The sequence below is a fragment of the Corvus brachyrhynchos genome, unplaced genomic scaffold, assembly GCF_000691975.1.
Source record: "Corvus brachyrhynchos isolate BGI_N302 unplaced genomic scaffold, ASM69197v1 scaffold114, whole genome shotgun sequence".
NCBI lineage: Eukaryota > Metazoa > Chordata > Aves > Passeriformes > Corvidae > Corvus > Corvus brachyrhynchos.
Window position 1 is genome coordinate 127,692 of NW_008238337.1, and position 24,080 is coordinate 151,771.

A 24,080-nucleotide genomic window follows, 5' to 3' on the forward strand; every position below is an offset into this window, starting at 1 on the left:
TATTCTCAACTCCTCTTCATGCTTTACTATACAACTCAGTCATTACTCCATTTTTGAGACACATTTTAAGCTACAAAAAGCATGCCACTACATTAACTCTGACCAGTGCATATCAGTCTTTGTTTCCTGGGCTCCTCATTGGATGCTCCTACCCCCAAAACAAGAGATGAAATACATTTAGTGACATTTTTGGTGGACACAAATATTTAATTTTTTTCTTTGTTTTCTGATTAGTTTTCTGATTTAATTACCCCAATTAGTTCCATTGACCAAACTACAAAACCAAAATTACGTATCTTTCTCTCTCAAATTTTTAACATACTTTCTTTTTATTACAGCCATTGTAGTTATCTCCTGTTACTTTTGCAATCAGTGTTTTTAAATGCATCTTTTTGTTCCTGAAGCATGACTGAAAAAGCTTAAAAAAACAAACCAGTGCTACATATTTATTTACAAGCTGATTTAGACATCATAATGCACCATACTGGGTTCTCAGGGTATATAAAACAGAGGTTAACAAATCTGCAATATGATTTCACTCATCTTTCTCCAATACAATTTCTTGACTCAAATGGGCTGTTACAAATAGCCAAAGAAGGCAAGAAGAGAAAAAGGTAGACAGATTATTTGGAATGAATGGAAATGGACACTTTTTCGAATATGGCAAATGGAACAGCAGCTTGAGAAACATTCATGTCTCAAAATAAGCTTTTATCTGCAAAAGTCTATATGCATATATCTACGTAAGTGTGTCACTAAGCAAACCACACTTAGCAGGAATACTACTTCCAAAGACATTATGGCATCTTTGACTGTTCATCGAAACAGTATAAGCACTTCCAATACAATAGCCAATTTTATTTTTAATAAGGAAGGCCACATCAGAAAACATTTAAATATACACCTGAAATTCTAAATAAACCCTTTAATAATGAAAGCACCTCCAAACCACTTCTATTGGTAAGAAACAGTGAAACTGGCTACTTTCTCAAATACAGTGGAATTCTTTGTGTAAGAAAAAATAGATTCCTTCTCTGAAACTGTACTTCTGTGGAAGAAAAAGAAGTTTCTAGAAAATCAGTTTACTGAGAAGTGGGATAGGGCGTGGTTTTTTGTTGAGAACTTCATTAGCAAGTTCAGCTTAGAACTTCAGTAAGTTCAGATCTGAGTGAGAACATTCATCTGCTCTTCTGCAAGAGTCAGCTGTCACTGGTTATTTCAGGCATTCTCTTAAAGAAAAATATCAAAAGAACCTTAGCTTAGGAATACCTGTGTCCTTGACAAATTCCCTTGAGAAAAAGAGCAGAACTGCAAATGTGGGGAGTTTTGCATTGTCATTGTCTCTTTGCATTCACTTTTCAACATATAACTGAAAAGAAGTACTGAACACTTGCGTCAGGGAAAATTTGTTGGCAGTAGCAATGAGAAACCCAAACAGGATCTCTTTTGGGATGTGACCACACTTAATTCACATATCTGCTTCTCTCTGATGACATGGATCACCTAAACTGCAGGTATGTCTCTTTCAACTGTTCTCTTGAAAGTGTTTTGAGGGTTAAACCACAATTTATTCAGAAAAACTGAGAACTGGGCAATGAAATACTTGCTAGGTACTGGAATTCTTTCTGAGGGAAAGAAAACAATGGAAAGCCATGTCACTCTTTCTTGTAACCAGTCTGTGTCACAATCAACATCTAAAATTTTCCATCAGTATCCAGAGATGATGTTTTGCTTGAGTAGTGCGACCAAGAGTGATTTTACTGGCTTTTCTGGAAGCAAAATAATTCCAAACCCAGGAAACGGAGGGTCTACTTCCCAACAAAATCTGTATTTGTAATGTACAGCAAAACCATCAATATACACATCAAATAAGTAAGTATCACAACTTAAGTAAGTCATCCCAATACTCTTGCAAGGTGAGCATTCCAACACTTGGATCACTAGTACAGAGTTAAAACATGGAAGCTCTTTTTCCTTTCTCTACCTGGCTAACTGACCTAGGAATTGTGCAGCATACTTCTCTACCAGTTCTTTAATGATAGATGAGAGACATATGTAAGATGATGGAAAAAGATTAACAGTGTTTAAAATTCAAATTTCTCCCCATTTAGAAAAGCTTCTATCTCTTCGATCAAGTTCATAACACACTGTCAGATTCACATTCTAGAGGTAAGTTTCCTGCCAGTTTTATGGGAAAGAGAAATTTATTTCTTCCTTACCTCACTACTGAAGGAATTCTCTTCAATTTTCTCAGTCTCTGCCTCCACTAGAGGGTTTTTCAAGGTCTGCAAGAACAAGGCAGCTTTCCTCTTGCGCTCTGCTTGTAGCTGCTTCTCCTTTGATTCCTTGGAGGCCTGTGCAAGCTTCTCCCTTGCTGCAGCTGCTAATCTATCCTCTAGTTTCTGCTTTGCTAAGAAAGACAATTAAGCGTTTAGAGTGAGCCATGCTTGGGGAACTCAGGCTTCCTTAAAACAAACACACATCCCGTCACCACAAACCAGCAAACAGCCCCTCCAGCCATTCTCAAGCCTTTCCAATACAGCCATTCGATGACACTATAAGGACATATCTGCTTGAAATTAAGACATTCCAAGCATCTTAATTCATAGAAATATCATTTGCTTGATGTAAAGTAGTAGAGGTGAAGTAAAAACTTCTAACTTAAAATGACAAGAAAATCCAATCCTGATTATTCAGGATACTTGTCCTTTTCTATTTATAAAAGCTACCTAAAGAAAGTAGCTTCGTAAACTCAGAAGCTTTTTCTTGTAAGTCTTAAAGTGATGCAAACTCTCCAGTTTGCTCTTTCCACCGATCTGATCTTCACAGTTCCCAGCCCTACTTAAATATATGTTAATACGTTTATAGAAAGACCTGCTCCAGAAATTTTCAGAAACTGTTTCATCATTGCTACAACCAACAGATTTTGTTGTGTGTATGTGATTACATGGAAAGAATAAGCCAATTGATTTAACTATGCACCTAACAGCTCCTTTGTGTAATGTTTTTCTTCTAACACTTCCATTTTTGTGTTCTGTATATGCACAAAACAGCTGGATTTTTTTGTTCAGTTGCAGAGGTTTTTCAACACACAGCTTCTTCTAAGTGTGTTTTACACTTCATTTTTATTATCATACAAAATATTTCATATTTGCTTTAGATATGTAACACTGCAGCATACTTTGTGCTGCTGCAGTTCACAAAGGAACTACTACTTAAAAGCAAAAAACCACCATTTGAAAATGAAAAATTAATTCCTGTAGCATACTCATAATTGCGAGAAGTACTAAGTTTTTAAGCTTAGTAAATACTGACAGAATATCCACTTTAATAAGCACACTCTGCTGTCAAACAGCCTTGGGGAGGAATGGGTGAACTGGATTCTTTCAAAACATCATTCCATTCAAATTCACACAGCATGCCCTTCTGCCCTTACGCACATTAACACAGAACAGGAAAAACCCATACAAAGATTTAATGGCATTGCATTATAAGAGCAACAAAACATGAAGAAGGCAATATTAGTCTATATGGGAGTGCTATATAAATGAAAAATAGCTTGAAGCAATTCACTGTTCTCTGAAGAAAACGAGAAACAGGTATGTCTTTGCTGGGCTTTGTTAATGCAATCTGGAAACTACAAAGTCAGTGCTTTACTAGAAGGTTGTAATGGAAAACCAATATAAAATTCAGAAAGATCAGGCACTAGGACAAAGCACTCAACCACTCCAGTGTGTTGTAAATTTGATTTAGTCTCAGCAACCAATGAAGATTTCATTCTTAAAAATAAGGAGGAAACTGTGGGAAGAGAATTCTGATTCCTGTTAACATGACACAGATTCAAAACACCTAAAATGTCACACATGGCAGTTTTGCAGTCCGCGTGAGAGACTCATTTTGTTTTCAGCGCCACATGGAATACCTTGTTTAGCTTCCAACTCCTCCTGTGTAAGTTGAGGCTTTTTCTCTTCAGGAGCAGTACAAGGAGTGGTAACTGCTGGAGTATGGTTTGATGCACTGTTAGCATTCTCTTGGCCTTCCTTTCCCTCGTCTTCCTCCTCATCACTGTCATCATCTAATTTAACACGGTTTTTCTCCAAAGGAAGAAGGTCGTTTTCTTTGGCCTTGATCGCAAAGCTTATTGGAGCAAAGGATGCTGTGAATGAATGGGTAAGATTTCACACATCACTAGACTACAGTAGAAGGCAGGTTCAATTTCCTGACTTTCCCCATTACTCCTGCAGAATACACCACAAAAAAAAGGAACTTGCATCATCCAGTAACGCTAATTATTTTGGTGAAAAGGACAACATAATCCTTTTTTCTCTCTGTGTTTTTTAACAAAGGTTGGAAACTTCATTTTCTGTAAAGATCTCAAAAAAAAAAAAAAAATACAGCATTAATCTCGAACCCATTTATCCAAAATGACACTTCTAAGAATAAAGAATGGAATTTCTCACTACCTAGTACCACATGGTCTGCTCCAATACTCATCTTCCTCAGGATACCTTCTGCATATATATCTTATGAGATTGCAATTAGGGAAATTTAAATAGAGTAATTAAATTACATACCAAGGTTTATAAAATACAAGCTTTGATTCTGGTAATCCTGGGGTAAGGAAATATGCTCAGAAACAAAGAACTCCAAAATTCCAAGAGAAGAGGTAAGGGTGATTTTCCAACTTCTTCATGGAATAGAACAAATCCTAAAATGGGATTTTACTTCCTCAGAGGCAGAAGAAAAATCTAGTATGGATGTTATGTCTGTCTTGGAGGCAAGTACTGTATTTGGGTTACAATGAAGTGGGATTTGTACCATATTAGAGGAAATGAAAGTAAGTTTATAGGAATCAGATTGTCACAAAATGACTCACTGGTTATATTACATCATGTAAATTTGAGCAAATTACTACTATTAAAGTACGGGCTCCAGTTTGCCACTTATTAATAGCAGAACAACAGAAATAACATCATTTCTTTGTGTATCTTGCATTGCTTAACAGGGCATCTTTGAAGGCAGAGAAGATTATTCCTTCCTCAGGGAAGCTACTTGGGCTGCCCAGAGAAGAAACTGCAGAGTCTGGACAGTATGACAACCACAGCAAAGAGCCCGGTGTTTGCTGGTTGTAGAGGAAATGGGATCGCAGTGAGAAGAAGGAAGAGAGAATTCCAAGGGACCACAGGGTGTAGATAAACTTATCAGCAATTAAGTAAGCCACTAAGGTGGCAAGAAGGAAGTTTCCATCCATGGAAGTCCAGTTAGAGAGTGCTTTTTCTGTTTTATTTTTTTTTTCAGTGGCTTTCAGTTCTAGTTAAAAGATACACATTTTTACTTTTTACTGAAAATAAGAACTTTTAATGTATCTTTTCCTGATAGGCCAATAAATCAGTTCCCAGATATAAACAATCACTTCTCCAAATCAGAACACAAATAGTGTGCTAGCTGGCTTTCTCTGAGTGGCTTCCAGAGAGATCTTCCCATTCTGCCCCTCTGCTGCTATGACTGCAAGAGTAAAAACATTCCATTTAGACATGAAAGACATTTTCTTCCAGCATGACTAATGTCCAACACGGGAAGAATGGGCAACAAGCCTCGAGTACTTCCTCCACATGTATCCTTTCAAGTAAGGCCACTGCTTTTATTCAGAACAAATGACTTCTCTTTTGCACAAAGCTTGTAACTGTCAAGTTGAAAATGACAAAAATAAGATTTTACTGGCGTCACTGATGAAAGCCCTCAACTTTGCACAAAACTGAAGTAAAACAATTTATTGTGTCAGACCACAAATACCTGATAGTCTGATAAGAAAGAAATATGAAATCAATCAAATTACTTATTTCAGACCTTTTTTGATGCTTTCAGTGAAAACATATTTTTCGCATTATGAAATTCTTTTCCCTAATTTCCCCTGCCTTCCTTTTTTTAATTTATGCATATGTTACCAAATATTTTCATGCCCAATAAATTATGTTACCATACCTTTCACCAGTTTACCATCACCGACAGCTTTAGGAGGAACAACATCCTTTTTAGTTCCTGGAACTCCCCTAGCACTCGGCTCAGATGCATCTTCAGCTGCATGTTCATCTACAAATTGAGTCTCACTCGGTGTATCACTGGCAGTGTCTGCTGGAACATCTTCAGAGGAAGACACTCCCTTTTCAAAAGAAAGGAGCAGAATTACAAACAAGATAGTCATGAAATCATTAATACAATGTCTGTGGAGCTGCAATTTTGTCAGCCATTTGAAAAATCACTTTATCAGCTAATCACACAACAGCTAGTTTTATATCACTCAGCACTCATGACCATAATTCTGCCTCATGTAAACCCACAGGCCATAAAACCTACAGACCTACAGTAAGACCACATTGTTATTTTACAGCAAATAAAATGTTCTTCAGCTGATATGCTTTTGCCAAAAACTGCTCTAAAATTATAGTTTTAAAATTAGACCCTAGAAGCATGTACTTCTTTTCTATATTTATTTAGGTCTTGATCCCCAGGGTTCTGAAGCAAATCCACTAAAGTCATTTCCCAGGGATAGGGTGAAAGCTTATGACATGTTTTTCCTCATGTACAATTGCATGTAACTTCTTTGCAGAATCAGATTTTACAGGAATCAACATAAGTTAATGTTTGATTTGTTCCAACATTCTGCTGAAGGACATTGGGCCTAGTAATGTTTTTTGATACAATACAGATGTGCTGAGATCTTTAAGGAAGTACAGAATTACTGGTTCTACCATTACATAACTGAATCATTCAGGATGATCTCTGAACTCCTATACCTCTGAACAGTATAGAGATTTCAAGAATGATATCATAGAACATTCAAAGTATTTACATGGTGAGTCCTGCGATAACATTAAGTAATTTAACATTGAAATGTGCACTTTTCAATTGAGAGTTTGGTTGCTCTGGCTGTTGTTAAGCATATGTGACGTTGAAACTGAGGCATTGATCAGATCTTCCCTGCAGCCACTCCCTGACCAACAGAACTGATTTCTGAAAGTCCTCGAAGGGGAAAAGCACAATGAAGTAAGCACTTCATCCTGTATTTATTGAAGTCAGTAGTACAGTTTCTTATTAATTTTAATGGCCAGAAAAAAAGCATCAGTTCCATTAGTTGCCTATACATATATTACTAGAGCATAAAGATAAAATCGAAATCAGTATTCTAAAAAATTGAAGAGAATGGCATTATCTACAAAGCCATGCAGTACAAAAATATGCATTGCTACGCTTGACCTCAAGGGACTTCAACTGGTTTCAGTTCCTTTTTCGCTGTACTCATTTGAACACTTAAAATGAATCTTTTATTATTATGCTTCAGTTAGTGTACAATTTCCCCCCAAATATATGTTAACAAGTCCTTATTAATTATGTAAGTATTATGAATTCAATCCACTGGTTTGCAAATAAGACATTCTAGAACAACAGTCAGCATTGTGGCACAGGACAATTCTGCTTGTAATTTAACAGCTGAGTAAGATCACATTTACCACAGCTTATATTTAGAAATAGTGTTTTCAAAACATTTTTTCACTATTAAAACAAAACATCAGACACAAGTGTTCCAAACAGCAACCATTATTGAATTTCTTCATTTTCCACAAAGCAATTCCGAGGAGTTTACCCACAGGCCTACCTTCTTCAGTTTAAGGCTCCCCAATCTAAGCCTTGAGATGACAAATGACATAGGGCCTAAAAAAAAAATAGCTCTTTCCCATGAAAAGTTAACATCAGATAATGTAGTTCTGATATTATTTGCAATTTTCTTTTCAGTAAGAGAACAATCTAATTAGCTAACATGAGAATAGTTAAAAACATGGATGCCAAGTCTGGCTACCACCTTCTAATAACATGGACTAGAAGAAGCAAAGCAAGTAGGAAACTGCTGTGAGATTCTGAAGCTCTAGTATTGTTGCAGTCATGACTGGACTCTAACAAAATCTCCCTCAGAAAAACGCACGTCAGAAAGCTACTCCAGCCTCTGTGCTACTGTTGTACAAAGAACGACGAGGCATATGGGAAGGTATGGGTGTTAAAAGCCATAGCTAACCTTTCTGACAGCAGAATACTAATCACAATCCTACAAAGCTCTAAACCTCCGCAAAGCATATATTCCCTCACATAGAAAGCCAGAAGATTTTCAGGTTGTCATTTTGTATTACAACCACAGTGGAGCGGCTTATAGTAAAAAGCAAGAATTAAGTATCACACCACCTCACAGATGCTTACTTAAATGCCATACAAAACTAAAAAACAACAACAAAAAAGCATTCACATCCTTTGCTGATCAATTTGTCTCTAATTCAGCATTCCATTTTTAAAATGTCTCATGGTAACACAACTGATAAGTCCTTTTCTCACATTTACTGCATTTTTAATAGAAGCATATACAAACACACATGTACCTGGCAGTTGTCACCGCTCTCTTTTTGAAGGAAGAACTGTTTTTTAAATTCATAATAAGCATTATACTGGTGCCATGGTTGCAGGAATTCAAACCTTTTAAAAGAAAACTGAATATGTGAAAATGCACATGAACATAGTTAATACTAACAATTCCTCATCACCTAATCTCCTCTAGCAAATGGAATGTTATTTGATGCTTGAAAGCACGCTTACTTATGCCTAAACTTCAGAGGATACACATTCAGAGTATGCTTGCTAGAGACATTTTTGACAGGTTGTTTGATAATTTGGGCAATTATGCTTTCCCATTGCCTTTAAGTAGGTCCCTAAGTTTCAATTAAACAAACAGGATAGTACTTCTCAAAACCTGCATGTCCTGTAATTTAATATTATATAAAATTAAAACCTTAACTTTTGAAATAGCAGTTTAAATAACATTTTCTCTTACCTGAGATCATTCTTGGCACGAACACTGGTTTCAAATTTTACCCCATTCCTAGCAACATACTCAGCTAGCTTGTCAATGACAGGTTGGATATCTGGAGGTGGAGGTATAATGGCAACCACTGGAGTAATTGTGCTGAAAACATCAAGAGTAAATAGTTTTTATAAATAGAACATAAAATACTTTCAGACTCTTGCTTTAACAAAAAAAAAAAAAAAAGTAGAGAGGTTTGTTCTCTGAGTTCACCATGCAGTTAAAATAGCTTGATTCAATAACAGAACGCATCCTAAACACTCCCTGTTGAAGCGCAGGAACGAGACTCCCCCAATCAACATGCAAATCTGTCCAAGGTACCTTGTAGATGTTGTGGTAGAAGTCAACCCACTGGTGCTGTCAGCTGTGTCTGGGGGAGGTGGGGGTGTTGTACCAGGAGGGGGAGGAACCGTTGCTACACCTGTAGCGCTGGACACAGTCACCCCTGCAGGCAGGGCGTTGTAGTAGGCAGCAACATCGATTCCCGGAGGTGGAGGTGCCAGGCAATAGGTTCCATCAGGGAGCATGTAGTAGCTGTAATACATGGCTGCCACAGTTGCTACAAAAAGACACATTTAAGAACAATATTCTAATTAGATGAAAACCACCCAATGAAATACATTATTGCATCGGTACAAATGCATCGAGAATCCAGATTCACACAACACACTAAGAAATGGCATCTCATTTCTTGTGTAAGAAAACCCAAAAAAAATCTAAAGCAAAAAAGGAAGGTTCATATTGACATATTTAGGATGAATAAGAAATATGTGGATCAAGGGACAGAATGCAAAAGTACTGAAGGTCATAGATGTGAATAAAGAAGTGAACTAGTGCAGGCATATTTAAAAATGAGCTAGTATGAAATCACACTTCCTAATCTAATTCAGCTCTGGCAATTTAACTCAGTTAAAACTATGTTCTCATGAAGAAAGAAATGTGCATATATTCAAAATTAGCATTAACAATTAACCACTAGAATCACTATATACATATTAAACCACTGTATTACTATATATAGACACACGCCTACTTACTTAAACCTCAAGAAGTAGACAGGTTTGGAATTCAACAGCAACATAACGAACAATGCATCTGAACAGGTTTTCCACACTAAAGGCTTCTCTGATTCTAAGTACTTCCTGAGCGTGCAAAGGCTTATTACGTCTTTCTATCTTTCTTTAAGGACAGTATTTTATAACGTTCTAATTAGCTTAATACATTTATATGGTAGATACTTCTTGTAAATCTAAGTGTTTTCTGCAGAAAGACCATGTATAAACAGAAAATATTAACATAAAATATTTTAAATTAATTACAGGAAGAGTTTGCTTTTCCGGAAGCAAGGTTTAATCAATGCATTAAATTACAATGAATTATCCTCTTAGAAGTTTCAGAAACATTCCCATGTGGCATTATTTACTTTTTTCAAAGAATAAGTTGTCTGTAACAAGAACAGAATAAAGCTCTGTTTTAAAAGCAGGGAGAGGAGTTGCAAACTGAACTTGTTTTGTTACTAAATTATAATCTCCCAGTTTCTATCACATACATTCAGGTTCAAGCCTGACATTGAAGTAATCAAAAAACTGACTAGGTCTATTCTACGGAGATACATATTCTGATTTTAGTCTTTCTTGAAATAACCAGTAATTTTCAATTTCTTCACAGAAATCTTATTTCACCTTTACTAAGATTTCCTTATCATACAGTTTTAAATACAAATTACTTCCATGTGTATTTCCCTCCACATATTACACTCTGACAACACCTGTAATCCCTTGGGGCTTCTGAACCTATAATGCATAAAAATCAACTCAGATTATTATGGTGACAACTGATCTGCAGCAACATTACTGAAAAACCAAGAACTCAATAAGCACCACCTTGAAGTGACACTACTCATTACTTACAAATGTATAATAACCCTACTGTAGTGAAGGCTTCACTGATGCTATGATGATTTTTTGCCTTTTCTTTTAAACCCCTTTTATACCTTTCTACAATTTCTGTATTCTTTAGTGCTTTTTGCCTACATTCTTGGACTTGTTTGTTAAGCTAGGAGACTCAACATTTTAGAGGTTTCGTAGTTAGGGATCAATATGCCCCAGACCTCAAGATCCTCTCCAGAACACATTTTGTAAACTAAGATAGAACCATCCAGGGGGAGGTTCCTTGGGGAGAGCGGGGGCTCATTCGAGCCTCTCACTGGGGAATTTTTGATTAGATATGCTAACTAATAAGACCTATAAAGTTATACCAGATCTTTTAGGGGGTGCACATTGTGGTGTGCATTTCGGTGTGTTCAACCTAGACGTGGTGCACCTAAAGATCCTTAAAATAAATACCAAGGTAAAATCCCTTTTTCCCATTCTAACCGTGTTTGACTCTTGATTTTAAGATCAGGAAAAGGGATCATCACTACAAATTTTCTTTTATCCGAGTAGTGTTACATGTTCAGTCCCATAAATGAAAGGGTAAGTTGCATTTCTTTATTTAAGGAATCAGAATCCTGGAAGTTGAAAAGAATTAAGAGGCACATAAACTCATTTACGCTTGACTTTACCTTTTTGAGTATCAGAATTTACAAAATTTGCAGGAACAAAATAATATAATAAGGGTATGGTGCTAAACTTACTCACAGACTGAAGACGTGGCTTCCTGCCTGCCCACCCCCTCCAACCCATTCCTGGTTTTCCTAAGCAGCAATTCAACAGATACTCAGCATGGACCTTCAAAGACTCAGGAGATTGAAAAAGAATAAATACACAGGATGAAGCATGAAGCCAACGTATTCTCTTCCCACCAGCATCCACACACAATTCATCAAAACATACCACCAGCTGCCTCCTCACAAAGCACTTACAATCAGAGGAATATTCTGCCTGTGATGTCTGCACAGCTGCCCCATCTGTTGACCGTGGTGTAGACGAATTATTATCTGATTGTGCTTTGCGCACCAGTGCTGCAAGGGGGTGATCAGGGTCTACTACCTTCAAAGGCTGAAAACATTTTGAGAATAGAAAAAAAGATTAAAATTGGAAGTACATATTTAAAGAACAATAGCATCAACATCTTCAAGAAAGCAGATTTATCTACGTTAATAGACATCGATAATTCTGTGCAAACACTGAAGTTACCGTTTTTGTAGCTCTCAGAGTCAATGTATTTGAAAATTAGTGAAAAACAAGACAAAAACCACTTTCACATAAACAGAAATGAATGACATAAAAAGAAAAAAGCGGTTATTACTGTTAGCCAGTGACTGCCATGGCTGGGATAAGGCACAGAACCTGTCTTGTCTAAATATCAGACAGCACCCCAGCCATTCCTCTGAAAGCCTCAAATACGTACAACCATCTGTCACTCCCATTATTCCATCACTGCCTAGTCTCAGAAAATAAAAACAACTAACGGATCTAGTAAAATTTACATTTAATGAGTAGTAAATTCTGGTGAAATATTATTTGCTGAAACTGTTACTTTGTGTCAACATTTTATCTACTAAAATCTAAAAAGAAAAAACACTCTCTCTCAGCTTATATGCATAAGGCATTAAATACCTTAATCTCTTCTGCTTCAACACAGGTTCTGTGGGATAAATCCTTGAGTGATGCCCTCAATACCAGAGGGCATCAGAAATAGAAATATAATTCCTTAGAAATGGAAAAATAACAATTTATGTACTAGAGAAAAGGTAACTCAAAAGTTTACAAAAACAGACTTAAATTACAGCCTGAAAAGAAGCCCAGACCTTTGTCAATAAAAGACCCGAGTACCTGCAAAACAGAATTTTTCTGTCCATGAATCAGGTGTTTTACAAGATAAAAAGGTAATTTTAATCGTGTCAAGTACCTTCATGAGCTCTTCAAGCCTACTGCATTTTTTAGATGCAAAAAGACTTGGATGAAGATAATTTCCGTCATCGTCATCATCATCATCATCATCTTCCTCAGATTTCACTCTCGAGTCTAAATAAAAGCAATGTTTGAATTTTATTTGGGTTTGCTATGAATTTTCTTTGGGAGAGAATGATGATACAGGACAAGCATAAATTCTTAGGAAAGCATCATTCATATAAGTCAGCTTAGTCACAAAAGCATAGATCCAAGATCTTGCCAGACATCAACAAAACTAAACCCTAAATGCACAGACCAACCTTCTGTTGGACTTGAGCTATATGACTGCTCCTAAAACCTTCACATCATAGCAGCTCCTGTAGCTGAACATTTCCACAAACAATATTTTTTCAAAAAAATCTCCAATTTAAGCAAAATTTTGAATCATCACATCAATCTCAGCTGCAGTGGAACCCCAGAAAAATGTGGCTATTTTAACAAAAAGACCAGTGTCTGTTCCAGTGATTCCCACCCTGAAGCTACCATTTGCCAAGCAACAACTCACGTTTTTTCTCGTCAGCTTTACTTTCCGAAGGAGCCGCGTAGCGTCCCTCTTTCATGGCCTTCTGGATGAACTTGTAGTAGGGGTTGAGGTAGTGATCAAACCGCAGAAAGTCAAACTGGGAGTTGCGTGCTTGCTTGGCTTTCAGCATGATCTCAAACTGGGCTCCTTGCTTGCACACAAAGTTTGCAGTTCGCTCAATGATCGCATGCATTTTTGCTGTTGGTGGCTGTGGGAGTAAAATAACACATTTGCATTTTCATAAGCAGCTTGTACACTGTGTTAGAACTCCAAGAATTAGAAAGAACAGTAGTTCCCTGTCCTTCTCAGCTTTCTTTAGCAACTTAAGTTCCATAATCACCTGAAACTAATGAAAGCACATCAGCCCTAAAAAATAACCAAAACAGTCCCAACGCTCCTCAGCTGCTCATTCAGTTCCTTTTGCAAGATCTTTTTCTTCTACCAGGACAGCTGTTTCTGCATTGAACACCAAACTGAAGAGGGCAACAGATCCTGGATGACCTTGGTATTACAATATCTCAAGGTGCTCTGAAGACTCAACATGTATGGTTTCCTTCACAAAAGCTGTCCTTAATTCTGTTATCTCTGAATGTGCAAATATTGTTCCCTAACTAGAAATTTGTTACTTTGTATTTGGTTGGGAAGAACATGTGTGCCTCTTAAGACCAACATACAAACTATAATTCCCATGTGCATTCCCTTGAAGAGTCACTGAACACTTCACCAATAAAGCAAAAGATAAAATTAATAAAGTTAAGCAGCATCCATGCATTTTCCAGAAATCCAGATACCAAGCCCAAGATGTGAAGAGAACAAGAGTACAGTTAAAGAATGAATGAACTTCATTATTCACTGCTTTTAATTTCACACTCAGCTATTTTGTCCTGTGCTCAGTACACTGTAAAAACACATACTCTGTGTGCCTATAAAGACTGAGGTGTCACATTAATGATTTGGTTTAGCTTTGTATTTTTACTGCATAGATACACAGCTATGTTGCAAACCTAAAAAAAATGTTTCTCAGAAGACTGGAAGCACTCGAGACAGTGGTGCTCCACATAGGGGAAAAAATTCTCAATATTATCAAACAGTCCAATTTTAAAAGCTGTTTTCTGCCAACTGGATCCTTTACCAGGACGTTTGATATGGAAAATAACTAGATGTTTCAAGTTTTATTTGTCCCTCTAAAACCCCAGCAAAGATTATTTTAATGAGAGGCAATGAGGTTCTTAACAAACTGATAACATTTTGTGCATTAGCAGTTTCACATTATATATCAAGTTTTTCTATCTGTCCTCACAAGTTACTAACTGAAAATTTCCTCTAACAGCCCACTTCAATAGCATCCACAGACTTCTTAAAAATGCCCTGGTGAAGAACAATCATCTTTGCCCATAATCACAGTTTTAAGCAGTGGAAGACCTTCGGCCTGCTTGTCATAACTCTTCAGTTCTAAGTTCCAGAATGACATTACTGCCGCAATTGGAGCTGCCATACACTGAACATTCCATAGTTCTGGACTTTTTTTTTTGCTGCCTGACTTGTCTTCATTGAATATTTGCACTTTGCATTGATCTGTATTACAGGAGATATAAAATATCTGTCTTTATTGAACTGCACTTTGCAGACTGGGAGCAAAGTCTCCATGTTAGCAAGCTGATTCTCAAATTTCTTAAACAGAATAAATATCTTTCATGGTAAAGCCAAATGACTTGAATAGAACAACAACAAATCGAGGCTCACAAAAAAAAATTCTCACAATTCCCAATCCAAGGTTAAGTATACATTGCCTTCAGAGCTGCTGTCTAGACACTTTGGTGTTTTGTGGGGTTTATTTTTTTTTTCAATCAAAACCGAATATACCTCCACTTGCTTTCTGCTCATGTGACTACACTGGAGTTCAACAGCTGACTGAGAAAAATTACTTCAGTAAGCCCCACACTGCACTTTGCGACATATATTGGAAACACATCCTAAATTTCTAAACAAAACTCAAGCCAAGCAGCTATCTAAACCAACAGTTTTTCACCAGCAGTTACGTTTTGGAAACAGTATCAAAATGCAAAAGAAGAAGCTCTTCTCTGAGAACTCAAGGTTCCTTAAAGAAAAGCCAATGAAGTAGAAAAAGAGTTACACAAATACTCTGTGCTCATTATTAGTTGTTCTAACCGTGTTCTAAATCTTTACTGGCCAAGGTTATCAAGCTGAGAATATCAAGTTGAGCTCACATATAAATTAACACTTTCATGACCACAGTTATAGAAGGAAGAATATTATCTGATTTTCCAGCATCTTTTAATAAACTTGAAATACATTGAAAACCCTTACAGTTAGACCTGTAATCAAGCAGGTGTCTGTTCAGCTCCTTTCAGGAAAAATACAGAAGCCGCAATTAAGTCTACAGAACATGTAGCAAAATCTGGCAACATCACATGAAGAAAGGAGCTTCTATATGCTAATACTTTCAAGTTATTTCAGACTTTATTAGAAATAAATTACTGTTTTTCTCCTTGAATATGCTAGTTTTATATAGAGCATTTACACTTGATCAAATCCTATCCCCTTCAGATTGGGACTCAATTAAAAAGATTTCAGAAAAGAATTCTTGAACATAAGCAAACTTTTGGTTTAATGGCCCTTTATGTTTGGAATGCTGAACCTTACATCTCCGCAAGTAGCCATTCCAAGAACAGCTGCCTTTTTTCCACATTAGCTAAAATAATATCACAAGTGATACTAAATGCACTTAGCATAAGCACAGTGATAATTTCAGTGTGAAAAAGAAGATTCAAAGGTGTTCATAGAACTCAAGAATTCAAGGCAGAACATTTGAAATTAAGTTACTATTTTAGAATAATTTAAAATGTACCACACTAAAGTTAATGGAAAAAAACCCCAACCCAATCACCAAACAGAGCACCATCAACAGCACAAAAGCTGGCAGAAGTGTAGGCTGCATTAAATGTACACATACCAGTTCCACATCAGAAGGTACATTCAGTCCCGGAGGCGCAACAAAAGGTTCTTCATTTTCCTCTGTATTTTCTGTCTGAGCTGTTTCTACAAGGAATGACAGAATGAAGTACCATAGGAAAAAACATGTCAAAGTACCCAAATGTTAAAAAAAAATTAAAGTATATCTAAAACAATGTGCAATCAAGGAATTTATCAAATGCAGCTATATAAACAGCATTTGCACTGCAGACATTTAAATATGGTTAAAAATAATAATTTGTATTACAGTCCATTATTTGCTACAGCAGAAATGTTCCTCTGAAAATATTTTGCTTTACAGATTTTTTATAATAATTGAAGTAAAAAATTTACTTTTTAAAGTAACTTCTAGTACTATCTATTTTACTAGCCTTAAGAGAAATCGTATTCCCTTTTTTCCTTGACAGATTAGATGGCACCAAGTGCAGGAACACCTGATCACAGGAGCTGTGGAAACAGCAGAACAACCTCATCACGCATGAGATGTTGCAGTGATTACTGCAGACAAACCATGCAACAAAGGGAGTTCGCTTGTTTCCACTTTCTGGTGGGTTGGTTTTTAGGTTTTTTTTCTAATGAACTCAAACAGTTTAACTCCACAAAGGCAGAGAAAAATTTAGCAGCAAAGAAAGAAGGAAAGAGCAGCAGACAAAGTAGAATAGACTGCTTCTTTTGGCAGCATCTCCAGCTAACAATATTTGGTTATAGAGTCTTAAACAAATCAATTAAACCCCAGAAAAGACAATGCAATTCTGCTTCAGTACCAAAGAGCAGAGGAGAAACCCTTCGTACAGTGGGACTAGCACAGACACTGATTGCCCTTACACAATCTCTCAGACACGGCAAAAAACACTAAATAAGCTTAAGCACCTAAAGTGATCCTGCATTGCAACACAATACCTTGGGGGGAAAAAAGCACATTTCATACCACAGTAACCCACCAAGATGTAGTAAGGCAACCCAACTGTTAATTGAATGATCCTCACTTTACTAAGACATAGTTCAACAACATTTAAAACCTTCCTTAAGAATGTGCGATAAAAATACAAAGTTACTGTAATTATAGATGGGAACATGACAACTGAATTCCATATTTTTTAAGGTCATGAAGCAGGGCACACTATGTTGAAGACAGACTCATTTATAATAACTAAGAAGACAAAATCTAAACTTAAAAATATACATTCTTATCAATTACTGTTTTATGCTTACAATGATATTTTCTGTCTTGACTAAGAAACACAGTGTTAGCAGACAGCCAATGTAAGGAATTCCTAGGTTTTTCCTGAATAAGAATCTGCAAGACAGCAGAATTAAATTCCCTGACTACTGCAGTATTGACTGTGCCATAGCAGGAAAACATTTTTAAGCTCTTCAAGAACAAAGTCCGCAAAAACTCAGTAACAGAGTCCCATAAAGACTTTGATGAAATGCTTTCAGAAATTTTAATTACATTTTAATGACACATATTTTAAACTCTCAACTGCAAGATAGAAATGCTATGTCGTCCCTCTCAATTAACCCTTTTTACTTTTACCCCTTACCTCTTTGTTTTGCAGGCTGATGCTCCTCCTCTTCAGTGGGTTCTGAAGGGTCATAATAATCACTGCCATAACGGAATCCCACTGCATTATAGGTACCATCTTCTGCCAAAGCTTCACTGAGTCTTTTATATTCCTCCTCTTGAACAAAAATGCAATTACCAACATCAGAACATATTCAGAAGCTAACTTATTAAAAAAAAAGAAGTAATATTTCTTACTTTAGTTTTTAAATAAGAAGTTTTCTCCTGATCATTTTAGCTTTCATTAAAAACTGAACAGAAAAACACAGCATGTACACATGCTGACTATTTATTTCTTCTTGAAGAGATATAGGCTGTGGATTAAGACATTCTAATGCAATTATGCATATAAAAGCACAGAATTTCCTTTAAAAAACACTAAAAATGAAGCAGAATGTGTTTATTTTGGGGGGTCTGAAATCCCAGTCTGCCCTCAGAATCTGGGCAATTTCTGTGTGGATCTACAGTTAAACTATCCTGAGGTCCTCTCACATACGCAAAGACTCCCGCTTTTCGAATCCACTGGATACTGTCAAGATAACATCAGAAAAAGAGAGTATAAAATTAGGAGTAAATTTAATTTCATAATAATTTACTTAAACGTGCTTTTCTAATAACCATGTTATTCCTTGAGCAATACCTTGCCTTGCCTCCTCCTCAAGCAAGTCCGTATGCAAGGCTAAATACCTCTCTTCATCACAGAGGGCTTCTATTCTAGCCTCCTCTTCGGACAATTGATAATCTCTGTTCCAGGTGGAATATTCAGCATCATATTCAGAAAGGTCATGCAGGTGACCACGCCCATCATACCTGCAGGATGAAACAGCTGGTCAATGCAAAGAACTTAGGGCTTGGGTTTATGCGATTACTTAAATACTTACCCAATAAAAATGAAAAAAAAAAATACTTATACGTTAATGCATACTCCCTTTTAGAAGTTACAATTAATTTTGCTAATCATTTGTCACCAACTATCGAAAATTTGTTTAATAGTCTAAATTCCTCTCAAAGAAACTAATAAATTATTACAATTAAAGGCAAAGGTATCCTTTAATAGTTTAAGTGGGATCCATTTCCTTAACAGCTCTTACCGTACGTGCTTCAACCAACCAATCAATGTCACTTGCAAAATACGTTTTTCTGGAAAGTCAAATAGCTTACATTCACACAAACCCGAGTACATAAATACCTATCCGTAAGAACCAAACGGTCGAAATTTCCTCGCTTCTTTCTGCTAGTCCCGAACTCTCAGGAGAAATCTTCACCATAGAAACTTGCGTCCATTGGAGGTAAAATCATGGCTAGGCTCGGCCCCTAGCCATTTGGCTGAGGAAATAAGTTCTGGGTTATGTGATAGAGAGACACACATACATAGGAACAGTAACATAAACATGCAATTTAAGGAGGTTCACCGCAAAATCAGCAAAGATCAATGATGTACAGTTCCTTTCTACTAAGAAATCACTTTATTTGCAGGAAAAGCACTGCATTGGGATAATGTTTATGCATCAGTAAGAGAAACTGATTGGAAAGTAAAGTGACAGTAAACTTGACTCCGCTGAGGTGTCTTCCCACACACAATTCTTGACTTGTGCCAACTTGCTAGACCAAAAACAAAGAAAGTAAATATTCTTATAGCAAAAAGCAAATGAAACATAGGTCTGGTTAATCAAGCTCTGTCCACAGGCAAACTTGAACCCAAGTCTTCTCATAGCAATGTGCTTTTCTCAAAATGGTGAAAATGAAGACTTCCTGCTGCTGGAGATAAAAGGAATCTAAGCTTCCAAAGGAGTTTGTAAGATTAGCAATTGCAAGCTGCCTTAACTCACAAATGTACGTTATTTGGTATTTCAGTATGTGTGTACAGACATGCACATACTTAGTGTTTGCTCCCTACAATTTCTGTAACACCTGTGAACAGGGCTCTGCTGCACAGCACCCCAAAAATGGCCTCTACTTACAAATGAGATCAGTCACAGAAATGATTTGGACTAGAAGTGTGCAACACAACACTTCCACCGTTGTGTAAGTGAGAAATGAAACATAGCTACAAACATTTATGGCTGTTTTGTCCTGCTTTTGTGTCTATTCCAATTTAAAAAATTTATTTCAATAATAACCATCATTAATGGCGTAAGCACCGAAATAGTGCAAGGGCATTTCTTTTTTCTCTCCAGTCTTATGGAAGGAAATCAAAAGACCTTTCCTTACTGACATTTTTCCAAGACAAATACAGCTCTTAAGTCAAAATAAAATCCTGTCTAGCACCAAAGCAGTGATGAAACTGAGGGAATACATATCTATAGTATGCCATGTGACCCTTCTCAAACCAAAATCCTTCCATCTTTCCCACTGAGGTTTTCAGGGTCACCCACAACTCTTAAATTATTCTTTCAGTGCTCCACTCAAACATAACCAACCTGACCTCCCATGTTCCCTCTCTCCAGCAATATATTCAGATAACTCTGAATGAATTTATTTCCCAATCCCACCCTGTACTGCTGAAACAAATCAAAGAGATCAGGAGGAACATCAAAGCAGATTCTATTACTCTCTCTGGCCACGAACCTGGACCTGGCACAACAACCAAAAGAAGCCAGCCCTAGCATAAAATTTCAAGAGCACCCAAAATCAAATCCATTCTGTCTAATACAGTAAATCACAGCACCGGGAAAAGTAAACAGGCCAAGAACTGCTTTTAGTGTGTCCCATCAACAGCCTGCAGCCAGATTATGTAGGAGAAATAAGAAATCCCCATTTCCTTTAAGGTGGATAAACACCTTTCCACTCTCCCCACTGCCCCGTTCTCACCTACAGAACATACAATGTGCCTAGTAAGTACTCCCATGCAATCAGGCTCCCTTGGATTCCAGGTCAGAAAATAGGATGTTTGTGGTTTGCACTGAAAAGGAACAGATCATTCCCACTCTCCACCCTGCCGACCCTGCCTTGCCAAGTGGAGCAGAAAGACACATCACACACTGACTGCCAGGAGGAGAGGAACCTCCCAACGCTGCCAGAGAGGGAAACCCCAAGTTCCCGCAGACAGGGGTGGAGGGGGACGGGGGGCGGCCTGCAGCGTTACCAGAGCACCCTCGGAGTGCTGTGCCGGGAGCTGCCTCCAGCCCCGCCACGGAAGGTCCCGACGCGCCTGCCAGAGCGAGCCCTCTCCTCAACCCCCGCCCTCACTGCCCACAGCACAAGGGGGGAAACAAAAAGAGGCTATCACAGCAGATCTCGCAGCACAGTCTGGGGGTTGTGTTACACCGACCTATCGATCATGATCTTGGGGTCTCCCATCCAAGGAATAAGGTGTCGCCCCTGCTCCTGGTACTGAGCCTTCTCATCATCCCGAAACAGCTTGCAGGCATAGCCGAACACCAGCAGCTCCACACGGCTACTCCCGCCTCCACCTCCACCTCCTCCGGGGGACCCGGGCACCGCTCCCCCTCCTGACAACAACATTAGGGGTGGCGGGCCTGCTTCTTCTGCAGTCCGTCGAGACCCTCCGAGCCCTCCGTACATCACCGGGGGGGTGCAGCGAGGCGGAGGCAGCTCGCAGGAGCACCGACTGTCCAAGCAGCGAGTACCCGCACGGCCGGGCCCGCGCTAAAGCCCCCGACCCCGGAGCACCACAGCCGCCATCACCCGAAACAAAATGGCGACGCTTCCGCTTCCGCTGGCGGCGCAGGGGCAGAGACGGGCTGGCTTTTGGGGGTAGCAGATTCGCGTCAAGTTCCGGCAGACCGAGTGTTAAATCCGAGGATAACGCGACTCCACGGTACTGGAGAGGACACTGCGCGTTCGGTGACAACGGTCGAGGCCCGAAGAGGCGGTGGAGCCACAGAGCCGGCCGTCACGAAAGTGCGGAACACCTCTGAGAGGCCGCTCTGAGGCCGCCCTGAGTGGGGCGGGGAGCGGCGTGTGCGGGAGGTCCTGCTCGGCAGACAGGAGCCCCAGGAGTTTAAAAACAAAACCGAACCGTGGGCCCGCGTATCCCGGTGTCCGCCACGCTGTCTTGGAGCCCCCAGGGGAGGGGGAGGCTGAGGAGCCTCAACGCAGTACAGGGCGGTGCGGCACAAAGCGGGGGTCAATCCCAGGCTGCGCTCGGGAAGCTCGAGGGGAAAGCCTGGGAGCCACGGTGGGAATCACAGAACCAGTTCGGTTGGGAAAAGACCTCTGAGACCATCGAGTCCAATCTCCGACCGGACACAACCTTGTCAACCAGACCAGGGCACCGAGTGCCATGTCCAGTCTCTCCTTGAAAGGGGAAAGGGAGGACTTGGGGCACTGGGTAAAAAATTCCGAAGAAAGTTTATAAACCAGAGAATTTTTTCTAAAATTGTATGATCTGGGCTGAAGTTTTCGATGTTGTGTATCTCGGGGTTATTACTGTCATCACTGTTCAATAAGTATGAAGAAATGCGTTGTTTTGCATATTTTATAATAAAATTCTGTAAGGAAGGACATGATGTTTTGTGATTCGCAGTGGGAATTACTTACCATGTTGCTGAAAGTGACCCTGTCTGTCCAGTAGCCTACAGTGTTCTGCCCCCTTCTCTCCATGGGATTCTGTAGGACAAAATATCTCTCTTCAAAATACTTTTAATGTACTCTTACATACCTTGAGTGTTTGTCAGTGAAAAAGGGTGGAATAATGAGTAATTATTTTGCAACTACTCTGGATAGCTTTAAAGATACAAAATTGTAGATTTCCCTGAAATTTCCAGCAGTGTCTGCCAGAGGGGTAAATGCTGCCAAGCAGCATCATCCCTGTTATGATCTGTAAAGATCCAGGCAGGACCTGGTCAGTCAGACACTCTCTGGTTGGTGCTCTTCAATCTCCAATCACAAGATTAACCGCTGCAGGGTTGCTGTGAATGCTGCCAAGCATCAGATGAAAACTTGTTGTTTGAGGGAATTAAAGCAAAACAAAACATATTTGCATAATCCCAGTTTGGATCAGGAGTATATTTTGGAAATGTGGACGGCCAGGATTGCAAATGTAACATTGAATGGGCTGACCTTTTCGTTTTTTATTGTATGTACTTATTAAGGATATTGAAAGAGGTTTCAATTGCAATGAAGTAGTGTCCTCATGGGAAAAGAAGAATTGTGTCCTAAATAGTATTTTTGTAAGGATCAGCAGATGGAAACTGAAGCAAGACATACGCCAGTTTAGAAAGATTGAACATACGTAACAACTGCTGCAATAAATCTATATTTCTATGCCCTGAAATGCCTTTGAGCTAAACTTAGGTATCTTTTTGGAAGATTAACTTTGGCAAAAGATGTGTTAAGCTTTAGTCAAATGTAAATAATTACACAAAGACCAAGAGTAATACTTATCCATTAAGCCATTTGATTAGACCTTCTGGGTAGCTGGCTCAGGATAGAGTGTGTCTGTCTCCAAGAGGACTGGAGCGGTGTTAGGCAGCTGCGCGATTCTGAATTAAAAGCATGTTTCATATTAGATTTGAGTAAAGTGTGAGTGGAAATTGTGAAGGGCCCCAAGACAATATTGTGTATATGGAAGTAGCTAATCAATGAGCATTTTGGGGAGGCTGAGCAATGTACACATTGCACGCCATGCAGAAATAGTGTGAGCACAGCTAGCAGGCTAATAACCTGCTGTGAAAACATCTTGAAGATGATGGGAACATTTCAGCTTCACACTTGTGTAAGCTAGTGCATTCTCCAAAACAGGATGTTTCCCCATCAGCCGTTAATGGTGAAGAGAAATCTTACTGTTCCAGAGACTCCTTTCCCCTTTATGAGCAGCAGTAGTTGAATGGCAGGCATTCAGAAGACACAGAAGGAATTTTTACAGGTTTATGTGTGATCCAGAGTATTTGCTCAGCTCTTAAGTTCTGCTGGTGTTGTGTTCAGGCTGACTCAGATTATACACGACTCACCTTTGAAATAGGGCATAACCTCTGCTATCTCCTCACAACCTTTGATTTGACTTTCATGTCCATGGATCCAAACACATCAAATACATCACTGAACACCATTCACTGATGATTTATTGGACTGCATTGTCAAAACTGTACTCAAGAAGCCAACAGCGTAAATGTAGTAAAGGATTTTAAGGTGTCCACTGGAGCAATCCAAATGCCTCCATACTCACACAGAGCAAATAAGGTGCTGTGCCAACACCCATTGTTTCATTTTTATAAAAATGTATTTTTGTGCTCTGAG

At 38.5% G+C, this 24,080-nt stretch overlaps 1 protein-coding gene across 3 annotated transcripts in view; it reads right to left on the reverse strand.

Annotated features, from left to right (window-relative positions):
- Positions 1–21,542, reverse strand: part of SFSWAP (splicing factor SWAP homolog) — a 38,603-nt gene extending 17,061 nt beyond the window's left edge. The window contains exons 1-13 of one of the 3 annotated variants that reach the window (XM_017734745.1): positions 21,151–21,542; positions 18,520–18,689; positions 17,860–17,997; positions 16,296–16,381; positions 13,304–13,529; positions 12,755–12,870; positions 11,766–11,901; positions 9,224–9,461; positions 8,873–9,004; positions 8,424–8,517; positions 5,983–6,160; positions 3,923–4,156; positions 2,220–2,410 (exon numbers count right to left, since the gene is read on the reverse strand). In XM_017734745.1, the coding sequence (XP_017590234.1) occupies positions 2,220–2,410; positions 3,923–4,156; positions 5,983–6,160; positions 8,424–8,517; positions 8,873–9,004; positions 9,224–9,461; positions 11,766–11,901; positions 12,755–12,870; positions 13,304–13,529; positions 16,296–16,381; positions 17,860–17,997; positions 18,520–18,689; positions 21,151–21,404 (2,193 nt within the window). In that variant the 5' untranslated portion in view covers positions 21,405–21,542. Of the gene's footprint in view, positions 1–2,219; positions 2,411–3,922; positions 4,157–5,982; positions 6,161–8,423; positions 8,518–8,872; positions 9,005–9,223; positions 9,462–11,765; positions 11,902–12,754; positions 12,871–13,303; positions 13,530–16,295; positions 16,382–17,859; positions 17,998–18,519; positions 18,690–19,068 lie in introns of all 3 variants that reach the window. The other 2 variants (XM_008634002.2, XM_017734744.1) reach the window with 2 other exon arrangements.
- Between the last annotated feature and the right edge of the window lie 2,538 nt (positions 21,543–24,080).